This window comes from Sylvia atricapilla, chromosome 9 (genome assembly GCF_009819655.1).
Source record: "Sylvia atricapilla isolate bSylAtr1 chromosome 9, bSylAtr1.pri, whole genome shotgun sequence".
Taxonomy (NCBI): domain Eukaryota; kingdom Metazoa; phylum Chordata; class Aves; order Passeriformes; family Sylviidae; genus Sylvia; species Sylvia atricapilla.
This window is the reverse complement of record NC_089148.1, coordinates 30,012,608-30,039,735: the sequence shown is the minus strand read 5'-3', so window position 1 is coordinate 30,039,735 and position 27,128 is coordinate 30,012,608. Positions and strand designations below refer to the sequence as shown.

Sequence of the window (27,128 nt, the reverse complement as noted above, 5' to 3'; positions counted from 1 at the left end):
GTACAAATAGAACCCAAAAAGCAGCTTCTCTGGATTTAAAATTTAGATGTTTGAATGGAAATATGGGAAACCAACAGTATGTTGTCTATCACATCTTTGCAAAAACCTTTACTACAGATTGTATAAATGGTTTACAGCTTAAATAACAACACCACATCCATTTTACCACAGCAACAGCTCCTCTTTTGGCTGAGCATTCCATGTCCACAGGCGCTGATTATCAGCAAATTACACTAAGAGAAGATGTTTGGTAGGAATTAGTTTAGTGTGACCCTGTGCAATTACAGAAAGTGTGCAGCATCACTAGAATGTCCTAAAAGGCAAATTATAGACTGCAGCTAGAAATAACAGGAGAGCTTCCATTCAGAGCTTATTCAGCAAGTCTACTGCCCCAGAGACTCAGCTTCTCTTTTTCTAGCTGGTTTTGTGTTTGGCAGGTTTTATGGGCTTTGTTGTTGCTTGCTTTGGGGTTTTTTGGTGTTTGGGGGGACAGGACAACAATAGGGACACACAGCTGGTAAGGTTTTATTTGATTGCTGGGAGGTGGCTGGGAAAAAACCTCTCCCACCGCCAGACATGAAAAATTACATATGCTGGGAAACCATCATTGGCATTCACTGCCATACATCCATTTTTATAGTGTAACCTCGCTCTGACTTTGCTCTGGTACCCAAAGACTTTTATTATTTCAGCCATCAACTAAGCATGCAGTTACACATCCCTTAAAATAGCCTGACAAAATATAGTCAAGTTTTGCCAGCCCTCAGACTGCCACAACACCAATACAACAAACAACTTCCAATCATTTTCCAGCAGTCCACAGCATCCTGTATATTCTCACCTAAACCTCACATGTTTTATTTACCCACTCAGCTACACTCTGCACAGCAACTCGGAGGGGTAGTTCTCCCAAATATTCAAGTATTTGACTTACTAAGTGTTACTTCATTAGAATGCAAAAGTCTAGGCACAGGACAAAATTAGAGCTGTGAGCAGAGAAGCAGAACAGAGCTGGCCAGTGCATCTGCTGGGAGCATCGATTCTCCTGCATCAACCCTGCTGCCCAATGTCACCCTTTGTTCAGCCAAATGTTTCCTTATTACTGCCAGACTGACCACTGTCACTCCTGGACAGGAAACATCATGTTGAAGTCCTGCAGTGGAAACGCTAAGTGCAAAAGAATCTTTTCATTCAGTACTTAAAGAGTACGGGCCAATAATTCTTTATTTCGTTAGTGTTTCCAATATTCATTTTAACATCAGTATCACTGCAGTAACTGGAATTTCCTGTGAATAGAATGATAGTAGTAAAAATGTTTCCCAGACTATTTTACTACTAATATGACTTGTTTTTTCTTCAAAGTGTACCCCACAACAAACCAACAGATGCAAATATAATCTCGGATATTCTTCTGGGATAAGAAGAAAATACAGCTCAACACCCTTCCAAGTTCTGCCGTGGAATTCACCTGGCAAAATTCTTTTTATGGGATTCGTAACAACCGTTTGCAGAGTAAATCCAGCTTGTTTAAAATGCAAAATGAGAGAGGGAGAAAAGGTCAGATTCCACAGTGTACAAAAATAGAAAGACATTATTATGGCTCCATTTCAAAGTTGATCACTTCATAAGGGTAATGTGTGTTGTAGCAATTATAACCTTTGATACAAACCCATGAACTTTAGAATGATAATCTAGGAAATAAAAACACCTTCAGGGACACACGTCCTTTTAATCTTCTGTTGTCAATCAATCCCCATGTTTTCATGCCTCTGGCACATTTGCATTTAGGTGTAATAAGATACTATCACCAGTCTGTCCACCCCATCCAGCCACAACCTTACTTCCAAAAAGGCTTAAAAACAAACAAACAAAAGCTGTCAGTTGAGAAAAACAAAAGTAATTTCCCTTCCCAACCCCAATGAGCTATTAAGGGAGAAACAAGCTATTCTATCCTGATTAAAATCCAAAAGACCATATTCTTTCACAACACAAAGATCTAGGACTCATTTTAAGAGTTTCCAAAAGACACAATCTGGCCCTAAATGTTCTTCCTGTACTTAGCCAGCCAAAAAGCAGGTAAGTTCAAGGCAAGCTGGTTTCCTTACAGTGCCATTTCAAAACAATAATCAACTTCTCTTTTTCCTCCATTGCTTTACTGTCTTAGCTGAAGTGTTTCAGGGTAAAGCTTTCTACCACTTTCAATTATATAACCAAGAACATCTCCCACAGCAATAACAAATGTATGGAGAATATTTACTATAAATTTCTATACAATCATTACCAAGTACTTAAAAACTGAGCCCTTTCTTTCCCATTGAACAGCTGAAGCAGGCACAAGAACTGCTCTCTTCTCTCTGCAGAGATGTCTGTCACTGCATAATTAGAAATGGTTCCATTTAATTTTCAAATTGCTGCAGAAAACCTCCACCATCTTCTAATCAGTACTGAACAAAGCCTGTGAAATGTGAAAGAGTAGCTGCACTGCCTTGGTAGCTTCTCTCTAACATGCTGGAGAGCTTCTCTTTAACCAACCAAAAAAATTATGTTCTATTTGCTTTAGGAGCAGCCAGCCCCCTCTATATACAGGTTAAAACCTACACATGCATACTCTGGTTTCTTCATCTGCAGGACAGAAAGAGGAACAACCGGTTCCTCATGCCACTAAAAATTACAAACTATGATCTTAATTTGACAATTTGGCTGATTTCTTATTAAAAAAAAAAAAAAAAAAAAAAAAAAAAAAAAAAAAAAAAAGGAAAGAAAACAAGCCAGAAGTTTGCCAGCGACCTCAAAATCTCTGGCTCTACATTACTCATAAGATGTGTCTTACTATGAGGGTATCATTCATACTGCAAGTATTTGGACCCTGTGTGTTCCAGTAATAAGACATTAATCCTGGCAATGTGTGCAGGAGACAGGAATCCAGCTCAGCCTCAGTGTAATACTCCATGTTTCCCTTCAACACCACAGCACAGCATTCTCAACTCCACGACACAATGCTCCAGTCTAAAATCAGACTTCCAGCTAATTAGGGTACAAACTGATATGACATGATTTTGTCTCCTCTACCAAAGCAGCTCATAACTACTTCAAGACAATGACCATATTTCTCACAAAAAGCATTTCATCAGGAAGACAAACACAGAGTTATCTTCCCTTTCCTCCTGAGTATTTCTTTAGAGTGCTTCCCTGAACTATGAGCTTCTCCTTCAATCACAGCCAGTTTTTCAGAACAAACCACAAGTTCAACTTCCAAGAGCAACAAGAAGTTACTGGATGTCCCTATAAACCCACCTTTCAAGAAGCACCTCTGCCTCATTCTCAACATCCATTTTCCAACATCTTCAGTTTTCTGCTCTTCCTCCCTAAACTGCCCATCTGAAACAGGTCTGATAAGCAACCACCCTTGCAAGGTCAAAACATACAACCCCTGATATTCCTTACAGCTTAATTTGACTTTTCCAACAACAGATGCCAATCTGTGAGATTGGTCAGTTCCTGCACATTGCTGCTGTTTGCTTGTTTCCAAACTAAAGGCAACCACAACAAAACACCCTTAGAAGCTCCACATTAAACTCACAGTCATGCTCAGATGGTTAACACTCACTGAGCAAATGCAAGTGGCAACAAGATGCTGCAGAATGGGTTCAAAATGGGGAGATAAAAGACACTTCAGATACTTACTATTAAAGAGAGAGAAGAGGGGGAGATAATCACCTTTAGTTTGCAACCCTTGTTCAAGCATACTTGGTGTAATAAATGTCACTACAGGTACACGGCCCTGAAGTATTTTTACTAATTAATCAAAGGAATACAATTAGCACAGGAAAGTTCCAAATTACTGAAATTACAGCTTTGATATTCAAATAAAGCATGTGCACCCCTCTCAGACACTGCAGCTGCAAAGTCATCTGAAAATACCCTCACCTCACTTGGAAATACCCAACGTCCCAGCCATGGTTAAGTAGTGTCAAACCAAACACAGGAAAGAGAACAGAAAATCAGACCCAACAGTGAGTCTGAGCGCAGGTTCGTGTGCCTCTTGCTCTCCGTATGTGACCCAGAGCAGATCGTAGTGATGTGCACACCTTTACTGGTGTCAGTAACTGATCTCAGTGCAGCCACCACTGCACTCCCCACCCCCTCATTTTCACTTCCTCATGCTCTTCAGCAGATTCTGAACCCTCCAGCATTTGTGAGGACTTTTTATAACCCAAAAATTCCATATTAAAATTCCATATTAAAACCTGCGTTGAAAAGAACCGTCTTCAGGCTTGCTTGACTTTCTAAGATGATTCTTATGCAACTCAAGGAGAAGAAACAAACAAGCCAAAAAAAGGAAATCCCCGCACAAATGGTCAACACACAGAAATAGCTCCCTGGGTTTAACCACTGTTGTAAGCTGCAGCCACAATGGTTTTAAGGATACTGGCGTTTTTTCTGCTTCTGTCAACATTATCACATTTGTTTTCAGTCCCCCATCCATGTGACCAAAAAAGTAAAGAAATTCTACAATGAAAGGATTATAATGTCTTGCTGTAGAACACACCAGAGCTGACACCCCACTCCTCTCCTCAAAGCAAGAGCCAGAGCAGCGCTGTGAAAACTTCTTCCCCCTTCAGTAAGCAGATGTTCAAAGCTTTTTCGTTACTTGAAGGCTATTGAGAAAGAGACTCAGAGAACGCTAACTTAGCCATTTTAATATAAAGCAAGCTTTCACAAAAAGCACTGTACTTCGTAACTCTTAAAGACACATTTGTTTTCTCCACATATTTGTTCATCTTTTCACTGAACCACCCTTTCTTTACTTGAAATGGTTGATATTGTCAAAAGCGACCTCTGTAAGTAACTGCAAACCGTGCAGCCTGGCTTTTAAAGTTTAAGCTTTTAAAGTTTACTTCCAGGTACTTAAGCAACTCATTAAGCTCATTTACCCGCTTTGCTTTCCGTAAATGTCACAACTGGCTATCAGACCGAAGCATCCCAAGCCAGGAGGGTGAACCAACAGGCTCACCTCTCTTACGGCAGGTAGGAATGGAAATTTCTCATCTCACTGCTAAACGAAATTAAAAAGTATCAAAACGTGCTGTTCATTAGCTATCGCAGCCCTAGGGAATAAGACATGATCCTAACGGTGCGGAATAACCTGTGTGAAGCGATTCCATTAGTGTCAGGAAAAAATGCAAGCAACAAGGATGGAGGTGAAGCGAGATCACACTGAGAACACGGAACAGTGCCAAGAGTCTCCAAGTTTTCGGGCCATCCCCTGCACAACTCCTCACTACGAGGCACCCCTATGGGCACTACGTGACACCCGTGTCCCCACACCACGGCGCCCACCAACACCAAGGTAAAAGGGCTCGCAAGCTGTATCCGCGGAGACAGGTTTCTGTTCAGGCACTCGCTCGTCCCCGCCGGGGTGAGCCGCCCGCGGAGAAGCCGTGGATGCCGGGTGTGCCCGCGGGGCTGGCAGCGGGCACGGACCCCGAACGCGGGCTATGGCCTCGCAGCCCCTCCGCGAACGCTCTCGGGACGGGGCTCGGCGGGCTCCAGCCCGGCTCCCCGACTCTACAGAGACAAAAGGCGGACCGCCGCCGCCGCGGCGCAGCCCCGCCCGCCCAGGGCCGCTCCCGGCCGGCTCTCCGCAGCCCCGGGCAGCGGCACCTGCGGCCGGCCGGGACCCCCGCCCCCGGCCCGCGGCGCCCCCGGCTCGGGGCTGCCCGCCTCCCCTCGCTGCCGCCGTCCCTCCCTTCCCCGCTCCCGCGGGCACGGACACACCCCCGGCCGGCCGCCACCTGACAGCGGCGGGGCGGCGGCGGCCGCACAAAGCGGGGCCGGCCGGCCGTGCCCGCGGCCGGAGCGGGCGGGGGCGGCCCCGCGGCCGGGCGGGCGCACGGCGGCCGTACCTGTGCCAGGGAGAGGCGCGCGGCCATGCTGGTCCATGCCCCGGCCGGGCCGCAGGAAGGACGCGCCGGGCCCCGCCGCTCGCCGCACAACTTCGGCAACTTCCCCGGCCGGCCCCGGCCAAATCCCGGCGCCGGATCCGCGCCCGCCCGCCGGACGGAGCCGGAGCCTCCCCCGCCGCCGCACGGCAGCGCAGCCGCGCGCAAAACCGGGAGCGGAGCGCCGGAGCCGGAGCCCGCTCGAGGCGGCTGCGGCGAAAACCCGGAGCCGGAGTCCTTGGCCTGACACGGTGGCCGACGTCCCCCGCTGCCGGCTCCTGCCCTCCCCCTCACCTTCCCCGTTGGCCCTGCTTCTGCTGCAGATGCTTCCGGCATGGTGCGCGGTTGCAGTTCTCCAGTCTAGTCGTGACACAGGTGGGGGAAATCCCAAAACAGGAGGTGAACCAGGTCTGGGCTCAATTGCAACAGAATTGGGCACAAGGCCCAGGAGGAAGGAGCATGTGAGCCCAGCAGGATGTCCTGACCTGACACATCCTCACAGCAGTGAGGAGCAGCCCTGGGCTCGGCCTCCTGCTTCCCTCTACTCACAGGAAATTAGATGCCTGTCCAGGCAACTCATCGCTGTACGTGTCCTTCTATCTGTCTGCTGGTACTCGAGGGAACAGTGGCTCTTCTGGGGGAGGGTAACCAGAAGAAAGGGATGAGCAACCCTTATGGCAGGAGAAACTGTGAGACATCACAGGCAACAAGGCACTAAGGAGCAAGCCGGAGCGGAGAGTAAATTGCACCAGATTCTCCAAACCCATGGGAAACAATTGTGTACGGATTGGCTGATAACAATACTTGTGTCACCACTCATTCTCCTGCTCCCGCTGTACCTGCTCACCTCCTCCCACTGGCTTATTTCCACTCCTACTCTGAGCTCTGCGCTACCTCAGCACACATCAGTCACCGAGGGCCAAGGGAAAAAGTTCCTATTTTTATACTTTACTCCAAGGTGGTTTAGGCACACATTTAAACTTGAAATATGCATTTCGACCAGTAAGAAGAAATCAGCTGAAGTCATACTTGATTATTGGAACGCTTTCCCAACATGCTTTGTTTTCTTTATCTGCTTGTAATTCTCTACCCCTCGGCATTGTTTTTGCCTTCCTCAGCTCAGTTGTGTGCTCATGCCCCACCTCTGCATCCTGTCATTCCTCTGCTGGCAGTCATCCTGAGCTGCTAGTGCTCATCATCTGTCATGAAACGTGGGATTCCTCCTTCCCACCTATTCCTTAATAAAGGTTTTATAGAAGCTCTGCTTTACCGACCTGTGTCTCAGCCATTTTTCAGCAAGAAAAGGAAGATATGGAGGGGAAGAATATTAAAAGCAAACAATAGATATAAAAATATTCACACTATTCACATACTCACTGTCATCTCTCTACTCCACCTCACACTTTTCTCAAAAGCAAAATCCCTAAAAACAGCACAGACTTTATATTTCTAGGTTGATTTTTTTCCTTCTTTGATTAAAATTGGAATACTACTACCCCAGAATAATTAATACCTGGAAATTAAACCAGAAGATTGTAAAGCTACAGCTGTTTCTCCTGGGGAGAGCAGTATCTTTGGGAGCAGGCCCCTTGGTAGGCATTTGGAGAACCTGGGTTTCTGAGCTGCCATGAGCTCACGTGGGCGCCCTTTGCTCTGTCAGTTTTTTCCTTCATCTCTGAGTCTTGCAGCTTGGCAGGGACTGGTGGCCTCTCAGGAGAGTGGTTACACCCAGGCTGATGTGTTCTCACTGCAAAGAGAAGGAAAATGCAAAACAGGGACCTGGGACCTGGCTCCGGAGTTGGAGTCTTGATGCTGAGAGCTGCTGTGAGCAGGATTTTGTGGGCAGGCTATCTGGCTCAGCAGTGTCCTTGCTGCTGTTCTCATTCTCTCCTGGGTGTTGCATCAAGTACTTCACACCAGGTCCAGGAAGAGACCCAGAGCTGCAGCAAGGCTCTGGAATAAGGGTGTTGAGTCAAGGGACTTGTGCAGGTCAGCCAGCAGAGCACCCTAGAGCACAATTAAAAGCCCCAAGTCCCCTGTGTCACCGTAGAGCACAATTAAAAGCCCCAAGTCCCCTCAGAGCAAAACACTTGTCCAGGAGGGAGATCTGCTCCAGCCAAACGACTGCTCCTGAGGGCCTGACCTTCCTGAACCTTTGTGTTAGAAAATAAACACAACAAACCCCCCAATTTTACTCCCTCAAACTGTGAAGTGCACAGCAGTCCGCATCCAGAGAGCCTTCCCATAGTGTTCTCTGAAGACTCCAAGTTGTACCTGCAGCTCAGGAACAGGCAGGCAGTGCCAGGTACCTGGTTATGTACCTTCCCCCTGGCTGTGCACACTCACAGTCATCAGGTATGACCACTGTGTCCACAGTCAGAGGGCAAGAATCACTCAAGGTAACCACTGTGGCCTCTACAAATTAAAATAATAATGAGTTTCACATAATCAGCACTGAATTAGTGTGGTCACGTAGATCTGTGCTGTTGTTGATCACTCTGTGCAACTCACAAACTAATTGTCCCAGACGCCTCCAAGCACCTGAGTTAAAACAACCAGCTCAGAGCCTCAGACATCTCTATAACAATTACAACAGCACTTGTCAGCCTGCTGATGGTGAATGATTGTACTGCAGATTTTCACAAATCTAGAATGACAGCTCCCAGAAAAAAAAACAGCTCTCTGCTTCTCAGCTGGAATTGAGATGTCATCACTTAACATTGGATCATAAAACTGGACTTCATAGTTACTTTCAGCCAAGAGAAAAATCACAGCAACTAAAATTTAGTCAAAGCTGTTGGCAGGTTTGCAAGACAATGCCCTCCACTGACCTTCTTGGCTTAGCCATGAGCAGCTCACCAGGGCTTGGCTAGGGTGGGAGAGCCCCTGAAATCTGGAAGGGGGGGACTTTCTAAATGTACCTCTCCTCTTATTTTCTCCTCAGTGAAAACCTCACTCTTGTGTCTCTCCCTTTGCTGACCCCATGAACCTTGACCTTTTGCAATATCTTTTGTGAATTGTGTAATGAGTGGTGAGATGCTGTGCTGGGTTTTCAGGAAAGGTTATTGAGAACATAAGAAATCAAAAGATCAATGAACTGCATGAACTTTAACAGTTTCATTTTATATCTTTTTGCAATCAACATGAATTCTCCTGCAGGAAATGTTTATCTGTAATCAGCTCTATATATTGATTTTTTTGTTGCAAGATCCTCTACTACAGTGCACTTGATACCCAAAGGACATGGAAAATAGTATTAGCATGCTTTTATTTGTAAGTATAATAGGATTTTCTATGATTCTAAGTACTGGCATTTTGACAAATAGGTACCAGATCTCAGTGTTCTTTATTGTTTCTTTGTAAGTACAGTGCACAAGGTTGTGTCTACAGTGTCTACATGTCTACAAACAAAGGACTGCTAACAAATCAAATCCAAACTAGCCAAATGGCTGGTGAAGACAAGGGCCTTGCAGCAGTGCAGCAAGCATGCAGCAGCACAACCATTTTGGTGCAAATCCCTGTTGTGAGACACTGTGTAAGGGTTTGAAGTGACTCGTTCTGGTATAGCTGAATTTGAAAATGTGTTGCAGCAAGATAGGACAGAAAGACTCTCCACCACTCAGAGTCAAATACTAATGACCTCTGTTTTACAGATCTCCAAATAAGTTTGTTAGCGAACATTTTAATCATATCCACTGGTCTCCCTGGAAATAATATCTTAAGTGTCCATCTCTTCCTTTCTTAGAGCTTTGTTTACCCTATGGATCAGCACACAGGAAGCCCAAAACAGCACACAGGCATTTAGTGTGACTTGTTCTGCTCGTTCTAGGAAAGGTGTTACTACAGCCCGTGAGCACTCCGGAGGCTGAGAGAGGAATGACTCAGTCCTGCCTCCTGCATTCCTGAGCATGAAATGAGGCACCCAGCTCTCTGGAATTCCACTGCAAAGCAGAACAGTAGCTGCAGCGTTGCGTATACAGAATCAAGAATTTAAAAGCAAAAAGGATTAAGCCACTTTGGGTTTTTGAACAAAAGGAAACATATGCACCAACACACAAAATCCTGGCCAAAAAAAGGAATCACTGTTCTATGATCAAAGACTGTAATGCAAGGGAACCTGCCCACAGGCAAACAGACTGTCTTGCATTACACAGCTTTCAGAGGGCCAAGTAACACCCATGCTCCTCACAGAGAACAGCATTTCCCACATCTAGGTTACTGAAAGATCCCTCCTGAGAAATAAGGAAGATCATCATACAAACTTTGACAGCCTTTGGACTGAAGGGACTTTTTATCCGAAGTCTCAGAGTACTTTCCAGGACTAGTGACACAGGCTGGTTTAGGTAGTCATGACTGCAGGTGGGCCTTTATCTAGAAATCCACCCCAGGATACTCTTTGTGTGCTCTTCACATTTTATGCAGCTGCAAGTTTTCTAGACAAAGGGTTACAGATAGGCTGCTATGTTTTAAAGCCACAAGAGAATACTACAATCATCTAGCCAGACTCCAGCAGACCTTCTGTAGAGATCTGTTAATTTCCGGGTTTCTTTTGCATAAAACAAGTCCTACAGTGTATTTTCTGAGAGGATGTCTAGTTACTAGAATACGTACATCGATCATTATGAAAACTGCATAGGAATGATCTGCTAATTCATCTTGTGCTGTGCTCTTGGTTTCTTAAGGTGGTTTGCAGACTTTCAAAGTTATAGCAGGTTGGAAAGTATTTCAAAGTGGGTTGTGGGATGATCAAATTTATACAAAACTGTAGCAGTATTAAAGGAACAAAATCTAGGCTATTAAGGCAACTATATTTCTCTGAAGTGTTTTCTGTTCAGATGTTCAGAAGTATTTGGATATATCTGAATTTAACTCCTTCATCTAGCAGGAACTGAGTACAGTATGGAATCATTGCAGCTCTTTGTTTTGTAAAATGATGTAATCTATATTTCCAGTATTCAGAAATCCAAAAGCTAAAATTATTTTTGAACTGTAGTAATTAAAAATAACAATCTTGAATTTTAAATAAGATAATAGCAAAATTGAAAATAACCTGAATAGGGCCTGAGTGAATCTCTTGAATCATATTTGATGGAAGAGTTGGCAAATAGGAAATGCAGCAGTACACATCCATGCTATTTTAAAACATACACCATATACCTTTTCATTAAGACTGTAAGTATATTTTCTCAAACTAATTTATATTAGTCAGTTTCATAGGGTTACACCTCATGTTGTAAAAGAATAAGAGAAAATGTAGATATATACAAGAGGTCAGCTTCATCTCTAGATAATCCGCTGGATGACTGACAGCAGAATGACATTTTTTCATTCAAGACCGTATTTGAAACCCAGAAAATCTTCAATAGGCATTAATTTGACATGTCCAGCTAATGTAGCAGTTGGAGATTTCGTTGTTCCTTGAACAGCTTAATGCACGTTCTGACAGAAATAGAACAAGCAATAGCATTGCTGAAACAGCATCAGTCTTCATTATAAATTAAACACATCGATATCATAGTGTGTAGTGTATATTAAACCAAAATGAGGACTGAAAACTAATATGTTTACAAAGTAGCAGGCAGGAAAGCTTTTACCAACAGTTTGTTCTGTTCCCTATTCCCTTAAGCATGTTGTCTATACTATAAATCCAGGGAACACATGGCTCACCTTTCTGAAACACTTAAAAGATTATTATAGTTTAAGAAGACAGAAAATAACAACAACAACAAAAATAAACACACTGAATTCCCAACATTCCCCTAACCTAGAATTAGTTCACTCTCTCCTTAGCAAAGATTCTTAATTAATTTCAGAATTATGAGACACATGAAGTATTTAGACAAAAGAGCATTTGGTAATTTTTCTTCTCATTAAATGGTTTTTCTTTAAGACAAACTCGTAACTGTTAATGGTAAAAGACCATTTTTATAGCATTACTGTAACTCTTGATACTAGCAAGTGTTTCTTCCTGAGATTTCCTTACTTGTCCTCCCAATTATTTTCATCTTCTAATCTATTCTTACCTCTCCACTTTCTTTCATTTTCATCTAATCTTAATTACAACCATAACGATGTCAAAATGGTTCACAAAGTACTAAAACAAAATAACACCAATGCAGTAACATTGTTCATAAGACAAGAAAAACCTCACAAATCACAATAACTTATTACCCAGTCTTCAAGCTGAGCAAGTCGGGTAACAACTTATTCAGGACAACACAATATTCATATTTAATTTTACATTAGTAATTAAAACTTCTCCTCAATGTAAATCATGTTCCACTTGCTTTCACCAATGAAGTCTCTCATGTAGGGGAGCTGCAGTGACGGAACAGAGATCTCAGCTGGGTTAAAGTAGTGAGTGCCAAAGGTTCAGTGAGAAGATGAGTCAAAAGCCTCAACAATAGTGGGAAAATGAATCATATTTGAAAAGGTGTTAATGATTTAGCCCTCAGAGTAGACAAGGACAGAGATGATTTGGCCATTTTAGTTAACCTTGGTGGAGTGACATTTAAAACTGAGGCTTTGCTGCTATGGAAAAGATCACAAATTATTGACAAATATATGAGAAGCAAGGGCAAAGCATTACTTGCCCACATGTGTACCAGTGCTGAGAGCTGTAAAGGAGCCTGCAGGTTGCATTCTGTGAAAGCAATCAGATACCAAACTGCAGTGCTCTTGCTGCAGGCAGAAGGAATTTCCACAGATGCTCTTTCAGCTGCACTTCCCCTTCTCAAAAGCACAATCCTGCTGTATGTCCATAAATGAGAAACCACCATGTGGGATTTTTTTTATTTACAGCCTTGTAGCAGGGAGTGGAATCTGCTCTGTTACTTGGCCAACTATTGCACAACATCAACAGGCAAAATGTTCCTTTGAGTGCAACACATACAATCCCACTGGTGTCAACACCTAAAATTAAGGAATGTTCCTTTAAAACCTTTTTGTTTTTTGGACTCCTGAATAATTGACATAAAATTATATTTTTTCATTCTTCTACATCAATAATAGAGTGTAACTTGACTGATGAGATAGTACCAAAAATATTTGCCTTTATGAAAAATGTTTTAAACACGTACAATAAATATCATGGCTAAGTATTAAAGGCTGAATATTCTCTTATTGCTGTGAAGTACAAGAGCAGTAAATAGTTCACAATTCAAAATATGTTCTCATTTGATTGCACAGACAATGCAATTAAAATATGAAATATCCTTAAATATGACCAAGTTATTTGCTTAACGACTGATTTGTTTACTGGTTTGGCTGTTTGGTTGATTTTGTTTGTTTTTGTTTTTTTAAGATTAAGTTGCAGAAGTAATGCAGCAGTGATTCAGCCTCAGTGGAATTGCTAAGGTGTGCATGTGACTGATCAGAGGCAAAAGGGCATCAAAGGAATTTGAGCTCTGTGAGCTGACAAGGACTTGCTTTCCTCTGTGTCACCTTATCTTCCTGTCCTGTTAGAGGTCATAAAAGAGATCTCACCTGTTGAACAGGTGAAGCTAATGCAGGTATAAACAGATATAGCTATACAACAACTACAAAGTTCAAGTCTGGTGACCATCCATAAAAAGTGTGTCTTTAAATGACTTTCAGTAGCACTTAAAGCAGCTGTGGTAAATATTCTCAGTGTAATCATCACTGTGGCTTTGAAAATACATCATGGATTCAGTAGCTTCACAACGGTTTTTCAATCAAACTTGCTCTCTTTAGAAATAAAATTCCATTTAAATATATTCTGCTTTTAAAATGCACTGCAGAATCTGAAGGACTCTGTCAACTCCCACTGTTATTGGTAATAGTAATTTAAATAAGATTCACAAAATATGAGAAGCAAATGAAGAATGTTAATATAAATATCTACATCAGATTACCAAAATTATTGATGATGATGCACAAGCACCAAACCACCAAGATTTTTCAGAACCCCATATCAATTTAATTTGTTGAATCAGTTAAAAGACAAACAAAATTGACCTTCTCTAGAGGGACAATAGCCCCTCTCAAAGGTGCTCACAAGACAAATATATATCAGGTATAAAACTGACACAAAGAACACAAAGATCCAAAGGAGAAAAGTATCAAGGTTTTAGGTATAAAACAGAGGCAGAAGCCATATAAGGTAGATAATGTCAGATAGCTGGATGAGTTTTGCAGAAACAGAAGATGTATTCTTCCTGAAAGAATCTCCATGATTCAAAAGACATTCAAATTCCATCCAAAACTGAAACATTCTTGATTGTCAGTCTCTTTATGTTTAGTGAAGATGCATAATTTGTTGCTGTTGAAATCAAGTTTACTGTAATGACTTTCCTTACAGAAATATCTGTACAAAATGATTTAATGAATTTCTGCCTCCTTTCCTTGTGATAGCATTAATGATGGTAAATTACATATATACAGATGAGCATGAGAAGAAAACACTCTAAAATCATCAGTAGAGCTATTTAGTTAACTGTAAAATGAATATATAGATGAGTTGCTTAATTTAGCTCAACTCCAATTCTTCTAAGTGGGGAATAAAACCCAGGCTAAAAATTAGCTGTGGGTTTCCCGCAGAGGACTGCAGAGCAGATCCATGTTGTGCTAGATGGCACAACTGCCAGCCCAAAAATATAAACCATACAGGTACCTTGGAGAGATCAAGGTGAGGAAAAGCTGTATTGTATTTATAAATACAGGTATATAGCTACTAATTAAAGGAATGAAACAGAAGACCTCAGGTGAGAGTGTGTGGAGGTTTGATGTGTGTTTCAACTGCATTTATCATGTACATTGGACAACAAATTGAAGCAGATCCTACAGCAGGACTTTTTGCTGCCAGTGAGGCTTGAAAGGGAAAAAGTATCCAAAGATGGCTTCAGGACATGGATGACGAAACTTCTGATCAAAGTGTCTGACAGAAGCACAGAAGCTTGGATTGCTTCTTTGGGCTTCTAAATCCCTCCATGGATATGTTTCCAATCAGGCTACTGGAAAATACTGTATTTTTAATTTAACTTCTACGTCAAGAAACGTGGTAGGGGCAGGACAGGCGGCTTGGCGTGTGTAACAACTGGCTCAGATAAAAGCCAGCCAGATGGCATTAGGCTAAAAGAGTTCTCTTGCCCAAAATATAGACCCCACGTCCTTGGCAGATTCTAAAACCAGCACAGAATCTGTATCTGTCTCCCTTTATCATTACCACACAGCTGACTTTTATATATCTCTGCAGTTCTGATCCCTGCTCTTACAGCTTTGCAATAACTTCACAAATTTCTCATATGAGGAAAACACTTAACAGGATTCAACAAGGAAAAAATTTTAATTAGACCTCTTTTTCTTTCAGGTAATTCAATTTTTTAACATTGATGGAATACTGTTCATCAATTCCTGTAGCTCTCTGGGGATTACTAATTTAAAAAGTAATAGAATTTAATACTTGAATAAGCAATGTAATATGAAGATCTATTTTTTAGCAGATGAGCAGATTTAAAATATCACAAAAAAGTAAAATGCCTCAAATTTTAGATGCTGCACATTTAATTGCACATATGCAGTTATTTGATTAAATTAACTATGTCAGCTACTTGAAGCAAGAAGAAGTATTTCCAAGCTCAATCTTATGTCATAATTAAGACTTTTCATGTACATTGAATAAGATGAGCCCAAACAATACTGTAGATCTACATTTGGTTACTGTTCTGTTCACAAATTATTATAAACTATACTAAAGTCTGATCCTCATTACCAGAGGACTCAAACTTTCCTAATAATGCAGTCTGGCTCAATGTGAAAACCTGTAAAAAATAAATATAATTATCTAGAAAGAGAATCTGTGACAAAACTGCATTTATCCCTCAAATCTCCTGGCTGGTTCTAGATTTACCATTCCTTCCATCACTGCACTATGTGAGCCAAATTTTCTTCTCATACACAACTGCACAATTGCTATCCAAGTCCACAGGTTCAGAGAACTTCATGAAGAGCAGATGGTCTTATGTCAGTCTCTACTGCTTGCAAAGAAAACTCCATCTCCAGCCAGCTTGAGATTCAACAGCCACAGGACTTCTGCACAGTGCTCATGAGAGGGAAGTAAAGTGTTCCCCTGAAAACTGGACAAGGAAATGCCTAAAATTGCAAGCTGGCTGAAAGAGTAAAAGGAATTGAGTCAGCATTCTGGGGAAAGGAAGGAAAAGGGAGGCGGTGGAACAAGCAGTATATTCTTGGGGAAAAAAAAAGTATGTTCAAAGCAGATACCATGAAAAAGATAAGTGCTACTAGTATGCCATAAATAATATAAGATTCACATAATGCACCATTAAAGTTTATGGATCAAATCCTCTTTCCTGGCCATGAGGTACTTAGGCATAACAAAGACTCTCACAGAGCTGGTTACAGCTTCCTGATTCACTACCCAGCCCAGTTCATCTCTGGCACTGAGATGGGACTGGAGATGATTCATTAACAGAGGGAGCCAAATTGCAATTTCTCTACCCTACAATCCCTTTAAGACACTGTTTAAAGGGGCTGTAAAACTGGCTAATATATTACCTCTTAATTCATTCAGAACTTCTCAGTCTAGAAGAGAAATTTCCTGGACCTTGGGTGCTTTTCTCTTGTTTTGCCTTGCCTGAGCAGTGACAGGGGGCCCAGGACAGTGAACAAGGCCAAAAACATTCCCCTTCTAAGCCCCCTCAGGTTTCTCCAGCTGTGTGAACGCTTCAATTTGTCCCAAATAAAGAGAGTTTATTTAGATGTGTCATGCACAACATGTACATGCACATCCATGCTTACTGATCACTAAACTGCAAAGCCAATTCAAATTTCTTGTGTTCAGGGGAACTGTAAGCCTGGGTGCAATGTGCCCTCCGAGCATGCATAATCTGAAACAGATGGCTCCACAGATGAGCTGCCAAACACTCAAGGCCAATTCAAATGCCATCCAAAAGTAAAAGTTATGTGGGATAAAAGTTTTCCTTGTCCCACTTTAGATAAACAGGGCCTATCTGGTTGGAAGATGATTCTTTCCCCTTTTCTGCTTGTCTACTTATTCTTTTAAATATGGCATGTTCTAGAAAACAAAATCAGTTTTACCAGCTGCCAGCATTTTCCAATCTCCTGTTAGGTTGTTTTATTTTTTTAATAAAGCTCCATACTCTGGAGTGAAGAAATTGCAGGGCTATTTGAGCTTACGTTAAAAAACAAAGATGACAAGGAAAGAGCAAAATACAGGAGCTTTCTGGTCTTCAAGGTTGAAAAAAGAAAAGAAAAAAAAAAGAAAAGAAAAAAAAGCTTGAAAATATGAACCCTTCAGAAACCAAAATTCATTTTTAACTCATGCTTTGGTTGGCAGGGCTTAAGCACAAATAAATAATTTAAATTGCATGGAATATGAAGTGTATTGATTTCCCATTTATACACTCTGATATATGGTAGCAGGGAGCTCTCCTCAGCTGGTGATATTCCTGGCTTTTCCACAGGACTCCCTGCCCATAGCTTGCCTAAGTGGAAGCACTGCTCCTGCAGGCATTATTATGCCTTAGGCAATGCCTTCACTGTAAAATAAACCTGATTTGAAGCTACCATATGTCTTGATTTTCCCACAAAGGCTGTTTTTTGACACCTGGATTTTTTTCCTGAGGGCACATACACATACCTATGTACATATATAAATCTATTAATCTGCCCATCTCCCCAGACTCTGTGTCTAGGTGTCTGAATTTCTTAACATCAGGAATTCTGACACGAGACCATTAAACACATTCAAAAAACCCACCCAGACAATGGCAGATTGCATACTGCAGTTTCGGTGTGCACGAAAAAAAAAATGAACATTTCCAAAAAGTAATTACACAGTCTGAGCACTCAGAGTACAGAACATGCCCGTGTTGCTGCTGGGAACAGGAATGACAGCCATCACTTCAGTCAGCCAAGCACCACTGAGAACAGTCAGACTGCAGAATATTACCTATGCTTCACACAGCACCAGCTGACACTGCACTGATTATCCCCCGGAATGTTTCAAGTACTACAGTACTACAGTTAAGGATTTGTGGGAGTAGAAGATTCAAGCTAAAACACACAAAGAAACTGTAAGTTAACTCAACAGTCAAGACAAAGGGTGTAAGAATAGTCCACTACCTACAAGAAAAAGAAAATTGTTGCCAATTTGTTTTAGAAATTCTGTGCAAGGAGTAAATGTAATGCAGGGACTGCAGCAATTAAATGTACGCTATCACTGCTGATATTTAACAGACTAAATTCTCATTCAAAAGCATGAAGCTAAATAGATGTAGTATTTTACACAGATGGGTTAATGTTATAAGTATGTAAATGAGAGCTGGATCAGGGAAAACTCTGTGTAGGATTTTGTTCAGTCTAAAATTGAGAGATATGTAAGCCAAAATCTGAAAGACAGGTAAGACAACAGCTCATTTGCTACCGATTTTGCTGTATTGGAAAGAGCTGTATCTGTCCTTTATTTGTCAGACTAGAAACATGAACCAGAGAGTTCAATGCTAATGATACACTCGGATCCTCCTCTTTTGCTTATGCATTATGAATGGCAGAGCTTAACTGGGTAGTTACATGCTTTAATCTCTAAGTCAGTGCAATAAATTTTGCTCTTGATTATGTACATGTAAGTACATCAACACCAAAGGAACACAAAAGTGTGAACAACGTTTGGGCTGTTTGGCCTGGAGTGGAAACACCCAATTAAACTTGTGCTTTTCTTTGCTGATAACTTATTTTCAAAAGCTCAAGGCTGCTAAATCTCCAAACCATATTGCACAGTTGACCAGTTAGAACAAACTATTTATTGTGTATACCTCAAATAAACACACCCCTGGAAGAAACTACAGTGTCCTAAACATTACCAACTTCAGCTTATGCTGTGCAAACCAAAGTTTCACTGTACACTGAAGACTTTTTTTATTGTTAGATTTCCTTGTAAGTACATTCCTTACAAGCTTATTTTCAAAAAAAATTCTCTTGGGCAATGGAAAGCAAATTATATAACTCTCCATTTTGTCAATTGTCCAGAGAATTTGGTTAACTCCAGTAGCATTTAGAGATTTTAATATTAATGTTGTTGTAGGATTTTCTTAGAAGTTACATTGCAGTTGCCGCTGCAATAGTTTATTGGGACACTGGGAAGTTCAAAGACTGAACTTTTGAAACTTGGAAGCAAATAGATGCAACAAGGCCTGGATTTTCTTGGCTTACAAAGTGAGGAACAGAGCTGCCCTGTGTGTGCTGCTGCCTACGAGCTGAGTAGGATTTCCTTTGTTTCAGTCCATGACATCTGGGTGTATTTCAACAGTTCAGCTTCAGCAAAAATCAGCAAAACTGTTCATGTTGGAGAAAGGGCAAAGTAAGGTCTGACTACTAAAATGCAAAAATTAGGCTACAATATTATTAAAGATCCCAGAGAAATCACACTCTTTTCCTGAAAAAAAACCCTGACAACTCAAAACTCTCCTTAAAATAATAGTTAAAGAGTCTCTTGGTGAAAATAAATCCCTAAATGAAAATAAGAAGATAATATAAAAATAGCAGTACTGACTCAGAAGAAAGGTCTAAACAGCCCAATCAGACAGTCCTGTCTCCAGCAGCGGCAATGGCCAATAGCAATGGAAAATGATAAGAGTGGAAAATGCAGTGAGACTGCTCTGGTGTACTTCCCAAACTTCCAATGATTTACAGTTCAGAAGTCACTTGAGCTGCAGTTAATTCTTGACCAAGGCTTTTGTCCTAATCTTACCAAGAGTGAAACCTCACCAAGGTGTGCAAGGGCTTTCCCTGATCCTTGAGCCTGGATTTTTGTCCTGATCACACCAAGCTGACGGAGCTGCAGGAGGTGCTGCTCTGAACTGAAGTCTCACTTCATCTGGAGAGCTGATGTAGCTGCATTCTGCAAAAGTCTGCGAGTTCACACATAAATGGAATATTCTCCTGACAGCTCCTGAGAGATGACATAGTAGCAAAGCACCCATCTGCTTTCTAAATCCTGCTCCAAGTGCACATCACGATTTTTGGGGGAGCAATCTGAGTTTATTCTGCCTATTCCGGTGGCTACTTATTTGTCTTCTACTAAATTAGTTTTCCCCTTCTTTTTGTATTTCTTATAGAAGAGAGAGGGAGAGAAAATTGAGTAGGATGAAAAAAATAATTTCTGCATTTTTGCTTTCATCAGAACAAGGAGAAAGTAAACCCTTTAAGTAGGCATGAAAAAGGATTTTTTCATTCTCAGATAAGAAGAAAAAATCTTCTCCAGTTTTTGGTGGGATAAACTTTGCTAGTTTTGTCTCTCATTCTTACACAAGAAAGAGGAACCCTAAAGAAAAATCTTTTTGGCATCCCAAAATCAGGGCAGTATTAAACTGTTCATGGGCTCCTCCTACATACAAATCCATGAGAGTGATGCTAGACCTCAAGAAAAATAATTTTACCTTAAATTCCAGAAGAAAATGTAGAGGAGACAGAAACTGATTCTGCATTGACACAATGGAAACTTAGTTTGAACAGAAACCCCTTTAATACTACTCATTCTGGAAATTAAATGAGTAATAAAGGCACACATTGTACTTGTGTATTATGATGGATTGCTCAGCTCTAGATTTCCTTGACTTTACTTTTATCCTCCCTTTCATCACCTATTTAATACCCTAAAAATTACCACAGTCAGATGTCCGTTATTTACCTGGAAAATAAAAAATCCTCCAGATTTTACTATGACTTCACACCATCAAGTGTGGATACTGCTCATAACATCTTAAAAATATGCATATATTTTGATATTTTGGAACCTAATTGTATGTATAAACACCAGTTTTAAATACTACCTGTGATATTGCTGTATCTATTAATAACAAATAAATACAGAGTATAAAGAAAAACAAACCGTCCTTAACTGAAAATAAACACATAAATCCTTATGATTAGTGACAATATGCTAAACTATTAATTGAGTTCTTACCTTTTCCCTTGCTAAATTAGCTACACATCAAACTCTAGTGTAAGTCTGAATTTTGTGATAAGATGATGATGGATGTATTGCATTCTTGGTAAACTGTCTACAAAGAGGAAGGAACCTTACTTGAAACATATTACTAGGGCAAACACCACGAAAAAAGGTGATGGTGAGAAAGCTTTGGGAAAAGAGATTATGCTTATTTGCCTTTTTGTAGCAGTGGGCTGCATACCACAGCTGCAATGAAGGAAACATTCCAGTTGAGCAGCATTCCTCTGTATCTTTTCAAAGTCTCTGTGGAGGCTAAAGTAGGAATGACTTATTTGCGGTTGAGAAAATGGCAGGGACTTCTGCATTAAATTTTAAATACATTCTGCCCAGGGGATGATAAGATGTTTAAATCAAATGATGAGACATTACCCATAAGCAATGCATTAGGAGTATGAAATGGGATTCAGCATGCTGTGAATTCTAAGCTCCTGTACTCAGCAAAGAATCACAGACTCATACAATACCAGGTTGGAATTACCATATTATCCTCGAGGATAATATGGTCCATTCTTTCTTGGCAAAAGTACAGACTAGACAATATGGCACAGCACTCTGGCCACCCTGAATTTTAGAAGTGTCCATGGTCTGTTGATCCCAAGAGTACATTATGATATTGTAAGTTTTATAATAAAACAATACAAAGATTACAATGAATTGCTCACCAAAATTCATTTGAGCATTTTTCTACTTGCTAGATTGATTTTTCAATCAGTTACTTGCTAGATTACCAGAGCTCAGCCAATGTAGAGATGGAAAAATAGCCTGTATAACTATTTTCTCAGTATAAAGGCTAGGTAATTTTAAAAATTATTCTGTATTAGATTTATACTATGTTTAAGGTACAGAATTGGTGAGAAGGTGCCTTCCCCATTAAATTTTTACCGCTATTAACGCCTTCCTCTCAGAACACTGAAGATCTCAAGGGTGATCAGGATATGTGAGAGGAACTCTTTGTCCTCTGAGTAAAGTGAGTGCAGAAGATAATTACATTTCTTAACAGCCAAGCCCCTCAACAACCCCAGAAATGTACTTCTTCGAGAGACGTTGAGTCCTAAAGTTGAGTCCTAAACTCCTGCAGCTCCAAGATAACGTTATGTCAAACTGCCCTGCAAAACCTGCATTTACTCTTAAGAGACCACATCAAAATTTTAAGGTTTTTTTACTGTTCCAAAGCTATTCCAATATGTCCTTAAAACGTGTTTTTCTGTAGACCTTGTAACAGAATTTGGCCATTAGGTGAGTCACTGGAGTTGCTTAGCTGAGCACCTCCACGCCCTGTTTTTCAAACACACTGCAACAACGTCTGACAGACTCCTCCCAGTCCTGCCAAGTGTCGGTGCCAGCGAGGTGAGTCAGCTGCGTCTTTGCTGCATCATCCCTCTGACAGACAGCGCTAGAGAGGATTAAATAACCACACACAGAATAAATCTGAGTTTCAGCGTCGTCTCTATCTTAAACTCAAGAGAGAGTTTTCAGCTCTGTCTTAAATGGTATCACAGTTGGGCAGAACGCTTTCCATGGGTTTTGGGGAACTGGCTCCGATATTCCAGTGCTCTCCAGTGCAGCTCCAAACACACCAGGGAAAGATGAGATTCTGAACTGTAGGAGGGCAGATCCAATGTTCAAGGAGAAAAGTCCCTCCTCTTGTGAACTTACACCAAACACGGCCATAAGCAGTAAGAAGAAACAGAACAGCGATTCTGAGACTTCATGACTCGATTCCCATACAACCTGCTGTAATTTGATTTTTTTCCAGATTAGGCTAATATGGAGTCGTTTAGAAGACTCAGAAAGGTTTGCTTAGCCCTTAAAGAGGTTCCTCATCCTGACCAAGAGGAATTTATGACAATTCATTAAAATCAGAGAAAAACTAGTTAAAATGGACAGAATTGGGAAAATGTATTGCTAATGGCTTTTGTTTCATGGAATCATAGAGGAATTGGCAAGAAAGGCTGAAGAGAATTATTTGTTTGCCTCAGAAGCCAACTACTGTCCTCCTTCCACTGTCTTGTTGATTTTTTCATAAACATTTGTATTAAGACCAGTGACAGTATAATAAATCTATTCAGAAAATCTACTTACAATGGCACTTACTGTCATACTTGATTTAATTATCCTCTTTGAAGAATGACTGCTTGTAGGGTGAAGGTGATTCTCCCCCATCTATCTTCCTCTCTGTAATCCCCTAAACCAAACATAATTCTGAAGAAATAAAATAAAAAATGTTTTAATTTTTGGATCTGACAGTGCTCCTATTCTTAGTGTAGTTGGCATGTGCACAGAGGGACTAGAAAATACCTGTAAAGGACAGTAGCTGGAGACCAAGTATGACACAGAAAGCTCCATCTTCTACTTGACTGTAGTTTATTACTGCATTTGTTTCCCTTAAAAATAAAATGGAAGGAATATTTCCCTGAAGGTACAAATAAAAGACATTACTTGCTATCAACAAGAAAAAAAAAATAAATTCATCCACTATCAGGCTAAAACATAAATTCTTAATTATGATGATTACATTATCAGTAGTTGACACAGTGAACTTACAGGACAAGCAATACAAAATTAAACTACCAGCATATTTCTGAAGTTGGAAAAGAAACTGAAACAAAATGCTTTTTTTTTTTTTCTCTTCTCAAATGCTTTCCTTATGTTCCTCAGAACCCCAAGCAATTGCAGCTGTTGGGAGAACCAAAAGCCACTTTCACTGCTGCCAGTCACACTCCCAGACACCCTGAAGGAAACCCACAAGCCACAACTTCATCACTGAGGTTCTTCTGAGTTCAGCCATAACTTCAGCAAAATTTACAACAGAAAAGCATTTTCCTCTTAAAGAATGAGACTTCCAGTTTTCTCTTGCTTCCATTGTCTACCATGGTCCTTCACTGGTATTTACTCTGATCAGCAGTGTCTTCTTTTTGGCTAGAAACCATGCAGATTTAAACTGCAGTGGGCAAAAATGTAATTTGCTGGACAAGCTGGGACAAAGAAAAATAACATAGAAGAAATTTTTAAAAGTAGGGTGCAGATTGGGATGTCCTGGAAAACACAGAAGGACTGGGCATATCTGAGGTTTCCTCCTGCATTCCTGCTGGGACAGTCTGAGTACCCTGGAAGCCACTTCATGGTCAGGAAATGTGTGTATGGCTGGGATGAGGATGGACAAGAATCTGGACAAGATTTTCAGCTGATGGAGCAGTGCATGAAACAAAGGGAGCACAAGGTAACAGCTGCTGCCTTCAGCCCAGTTCTGTTACCTCTGTAGTACTCTCTCAATTGACAATAAATACTAAATGTTACAGAGGGTGACACTCCAGCCTAGGTTAAATTGTATAAAATATGGAAAACACCCCAATAAAACTGTCTATAAGTACAGAAAATAACAGCTCTTTGTAACTGATCCAGATGGAATCCAGACAGAACATGTTAAAGCAAACTAAATTCTTCTATTAAGAAATTACTCACTAACTTCTATTTTAAGCCATTTTTACTTCAAAATCATTGATGTGAATAATTTAAAATACAAAGGCTATAAAAATAGATTATGGCACAGTTGTGACTGATTTCAGTTTATTGATTTGTTTAAATGAACCAAAATGTTTGTACTGATTTTTGAAAAGAATCCCAATAGGCTCCAAGAATCTTTATCAGAAGGATCTAAGTAGTTCATCCTAAATCCTTCAGCAGTGCCCTCACGATCCATGTTCTATACAGGGGAGTTATCTGACAGACAAAAAACACAGAGCATCCTGGCATGAAAGTGAATAAACCTGTGTGATATACTCTGGGTGCTCAAAGACTGTCATTTCAAATGTATTTCTTTCAATTTGTGTGGGGCTTTCTGAAAAACAATGTTTCTCTGATCTCTGCTAAATTACTTTACAGGACTATCCACACTACATTTCTAAAAGAAACCTTGAGCTGAATTCCCCTTTTTATATCTGTTAACACAATTTTTCCTACTCTAAACTTTTAGCTAAAATGAGGTATCTAAAATACGTGCTTTTTCTGGTGGATACAAATTTTTGTCACATTTCCACCCAAAAAAGAGTCAAAGAGAACAAAGAACTACTAAGATGTTCAGCAAAAACCAAAGTTCAGGAAGTTCAGCCTCTGGAAAACCAGGGTAAATAAAAAGCTCTTCTGTGGAGAATTTCCCATTGTGGATGCTCTGCCTGCACACAGTTTTTTCAGGGTTAAGTCAAGAGAGCTTTTTTTTCCATGAGTTCTTTGCATTGTTTCAACTTCTGTGACATAATAGAGCCAAAGGAGTGATCTGAGATAATAAAGTTCCAGTCCAGCTACAGCTTTAACTGGCAGCACTAGTAATGTTCTGGCACCATCTGATGTTTTTTGTTTTGCTTGCCTGGGTATAATCTCTAGGCAGCCCTGCTTTGTTTAGTCAGTGAAACTAAAGAACAAAAACAGATTACTAAGGTCATATGCAGCTTGAAAAAGAATGTTATCTAAATTAACAAGCCGGATTTCAAAACCAGATCGTGCATTAGGTACTTTAAACGGGTAACCCCACATAAACACACCACCAGGTGACTCCAAGGAGTATCAGTGCTCCAAATTCCCATTGGTGACAAACTAGTGTACAATGTGACATATGAAATGCGGAGACAGTTAGAAATCTGGAATATTTCTTATTTCCTAAAACTAAACACACTGCCTTTGAGTGAGTCCTTTTCACTAAAGGAGTGATATTCTATTAAATTTTGTTTAACTCTAATAAAAAGTTGCAGTGTTGCAAGACACTAAACCTACTTCAGCCTGACTATAACGGCATTGAAATAGTGAAAGAATAAAAAAGGGCTAGAAGGGGGAAAGGAAAAAAAGTCATTAGTGAATACGCCAGAGACTGCATGATAAAGACAAACCTAGTGGTAAAAGCAGTACTTCTGCTGCTTTATTTTTGATCCCTAGGAAGGAACATGAGTATGCCTATGGGTCTTTTGAAGTATGAATGTTAAAGCACAGCTCAAGTTCTGTACTTATGTCAGAGGAGATCAGTGCCCAAACCATGCCTTGTGCTGAACAACAGATTTGCAACTGTCCGCAGCTCCTGGGGAATTCATTCCACATTCTCGGATCAGTTCACAGGAAAGCTGTGTCACATTGAAGCCTGAATTTTTAAAGGTCATCTCAAGTTGTGAATGGGTTTTAGACACTGTGGACGTGGAGCACTTTGAAGAGAAGCCCCCTCGGACTCCATTGTTAAATCCACTTTGCTTTAACACTTAGGGCACTTTGGACATGCAAAAAGCCGAGCGGCAGAGGGGCAAGTACAACAGTGAGAGATGCTCAAAGCTTCCAAGCGGTCCAGGTGTTCTAGAGAGGAACTAAAAGGTTCCCAAGTGCTTTAGGGGACAGGGTGACGCCCTCCTGTCCTCACACGCCGCAGCTCCAGCCCGCCGTGCCCTCACCACACCGCCTCACAACCCTCCCTCGGGCCTTGCCCTCTGCCTCCCCCGGGGCCGTGAGGAGGAGCCGCGGGGGTGAAATCGCTGAGGCAGCGCCCTCAATCCCCGTAGCTCATACACCAACTCCCCGGACACGGGGGCTGCCCCCGCCGGGCTCCGCTCCCCTCACGGCCCCCTCACCGGCCCCCTCACGGTTCCCTCACGGCTCCCTCACGGCTCCCTCACGGCCCCCCATGGCCCCCTCACGGCTCCCTCACCGCTCCCCTCACGGCTCCCTCACGGCCCCCCATGGCCCCCTCACGGCCCCCTCACAACCCCGCCCCGCTGCGCGCGCAAACCCCGCCCCTCAGGGCAGAGTAGCCCCGTGGCCCCGCCCCCTCCCTGCGTGCCCCGCCCCTCCCCGCCCGGCGGCCGCCGAGTCTCTCCCCCGCTTCCCTCACCGAGCGCGCGGCGGTGCCGGTCCGGTGCTAAGATGGCGTCTATCATGGAGGGCCCGCTGAGCAAATGGACCAATGTGATGAAGGGCTGGCAGTACCGCTGGTTCGTGCTGGACTACAACGCCGGGCTGCTCTCCTACTACACGGTGAGGGGCGGCGGGCGGGCCGGGCGGGCGAGGAGGCGCCGGGGACCGGCTGAGGCGCAGGGTGGGGGCGGGGAGGGGACTCGGGGCGTGCGGGCTCCCGGGCGGCCAATGGGGAAGGAGGAGGCGGCGGGAGCGGCCAATGGGGAAGGAGGAGGCGGCGGGAGCGGCCAATG

At 41.8% G+C, this 27,128-nt stretch overlaps 2 protein-coding genes and 1 long non-coding RNA gene across 11 annotated transcripts in view; 2 read left to right on the top strand and 1 right to left on the bottom strand.

Annotated features, from left to right (window-relative positions):
* EPS15 (epidermal growth factor receptor pathway substrate 15) overlaps nt 1–26,825 on the bottom strand; it is a 68,201-nt gene extending 41,376 nt beyond the window's left edge. The window contains exons 1-3 of one of the 5 annotated variants that reach the window (XM_066325499.1): nt 26,813–26,825; nt 23,248–23,333; nt 23,032–23,151 (exon numbers count right to left, since the gene is read on the bottom strand). In XM_066325499.1, coding sequence (XP_066181596.1) covers nt 23,032–23,112 — 81 coding nt within the window. In that variant the 5' untranslated portion in view covers nt 23,113–23,151; nt 23,248–23,333; nt 26,813–26,825. Of the gene's footprint in view, nt 1–5,906; nt 6,496–23,031; nt 23,152–23,247; nt 23,334–26,812 lie in introns of those variants that run through there. The other 4 variants (XM_066325500.1, XM_066325498.1, XM_066325502.1 and 1 more) reach the window with 4 other exon arrangements.
* On the top strand, nt 22,046–24,729 carry LOC136365161 (uncharacterized). Its single transcript, XR_010744282.1, has 2 exons — nt 22,046–22,296; nt 23,608–24,729. It is a non-coding gene; the product is annotated as an uncharacterized lncRNA (long non-coding RNA).
* Nucleotides 26,762–27,128, top strand: part of OSBPL9 (oxysterol binding protein like 9) — a 58,904-nt gene continuing 58,537 nt past the window's right edge. For all 5 annotated transcript variants that reach the window (XR_010744280.1, XR_010744281.1, XM_066325504.1 and 2 more), the window contains exon 1: nt 26,762–26,955. Coding sequence is in view for 3 of the 5 variants with exons in the window: in XM_066325504.1 (XP_066181601.1) it covers nt 26,845–26,955 (111 nt within the window). In the remaining 2 variants the exon portion in view is untranslated. The remainder of the gene's footprint in view (nt 26,956–27,128) is intronic.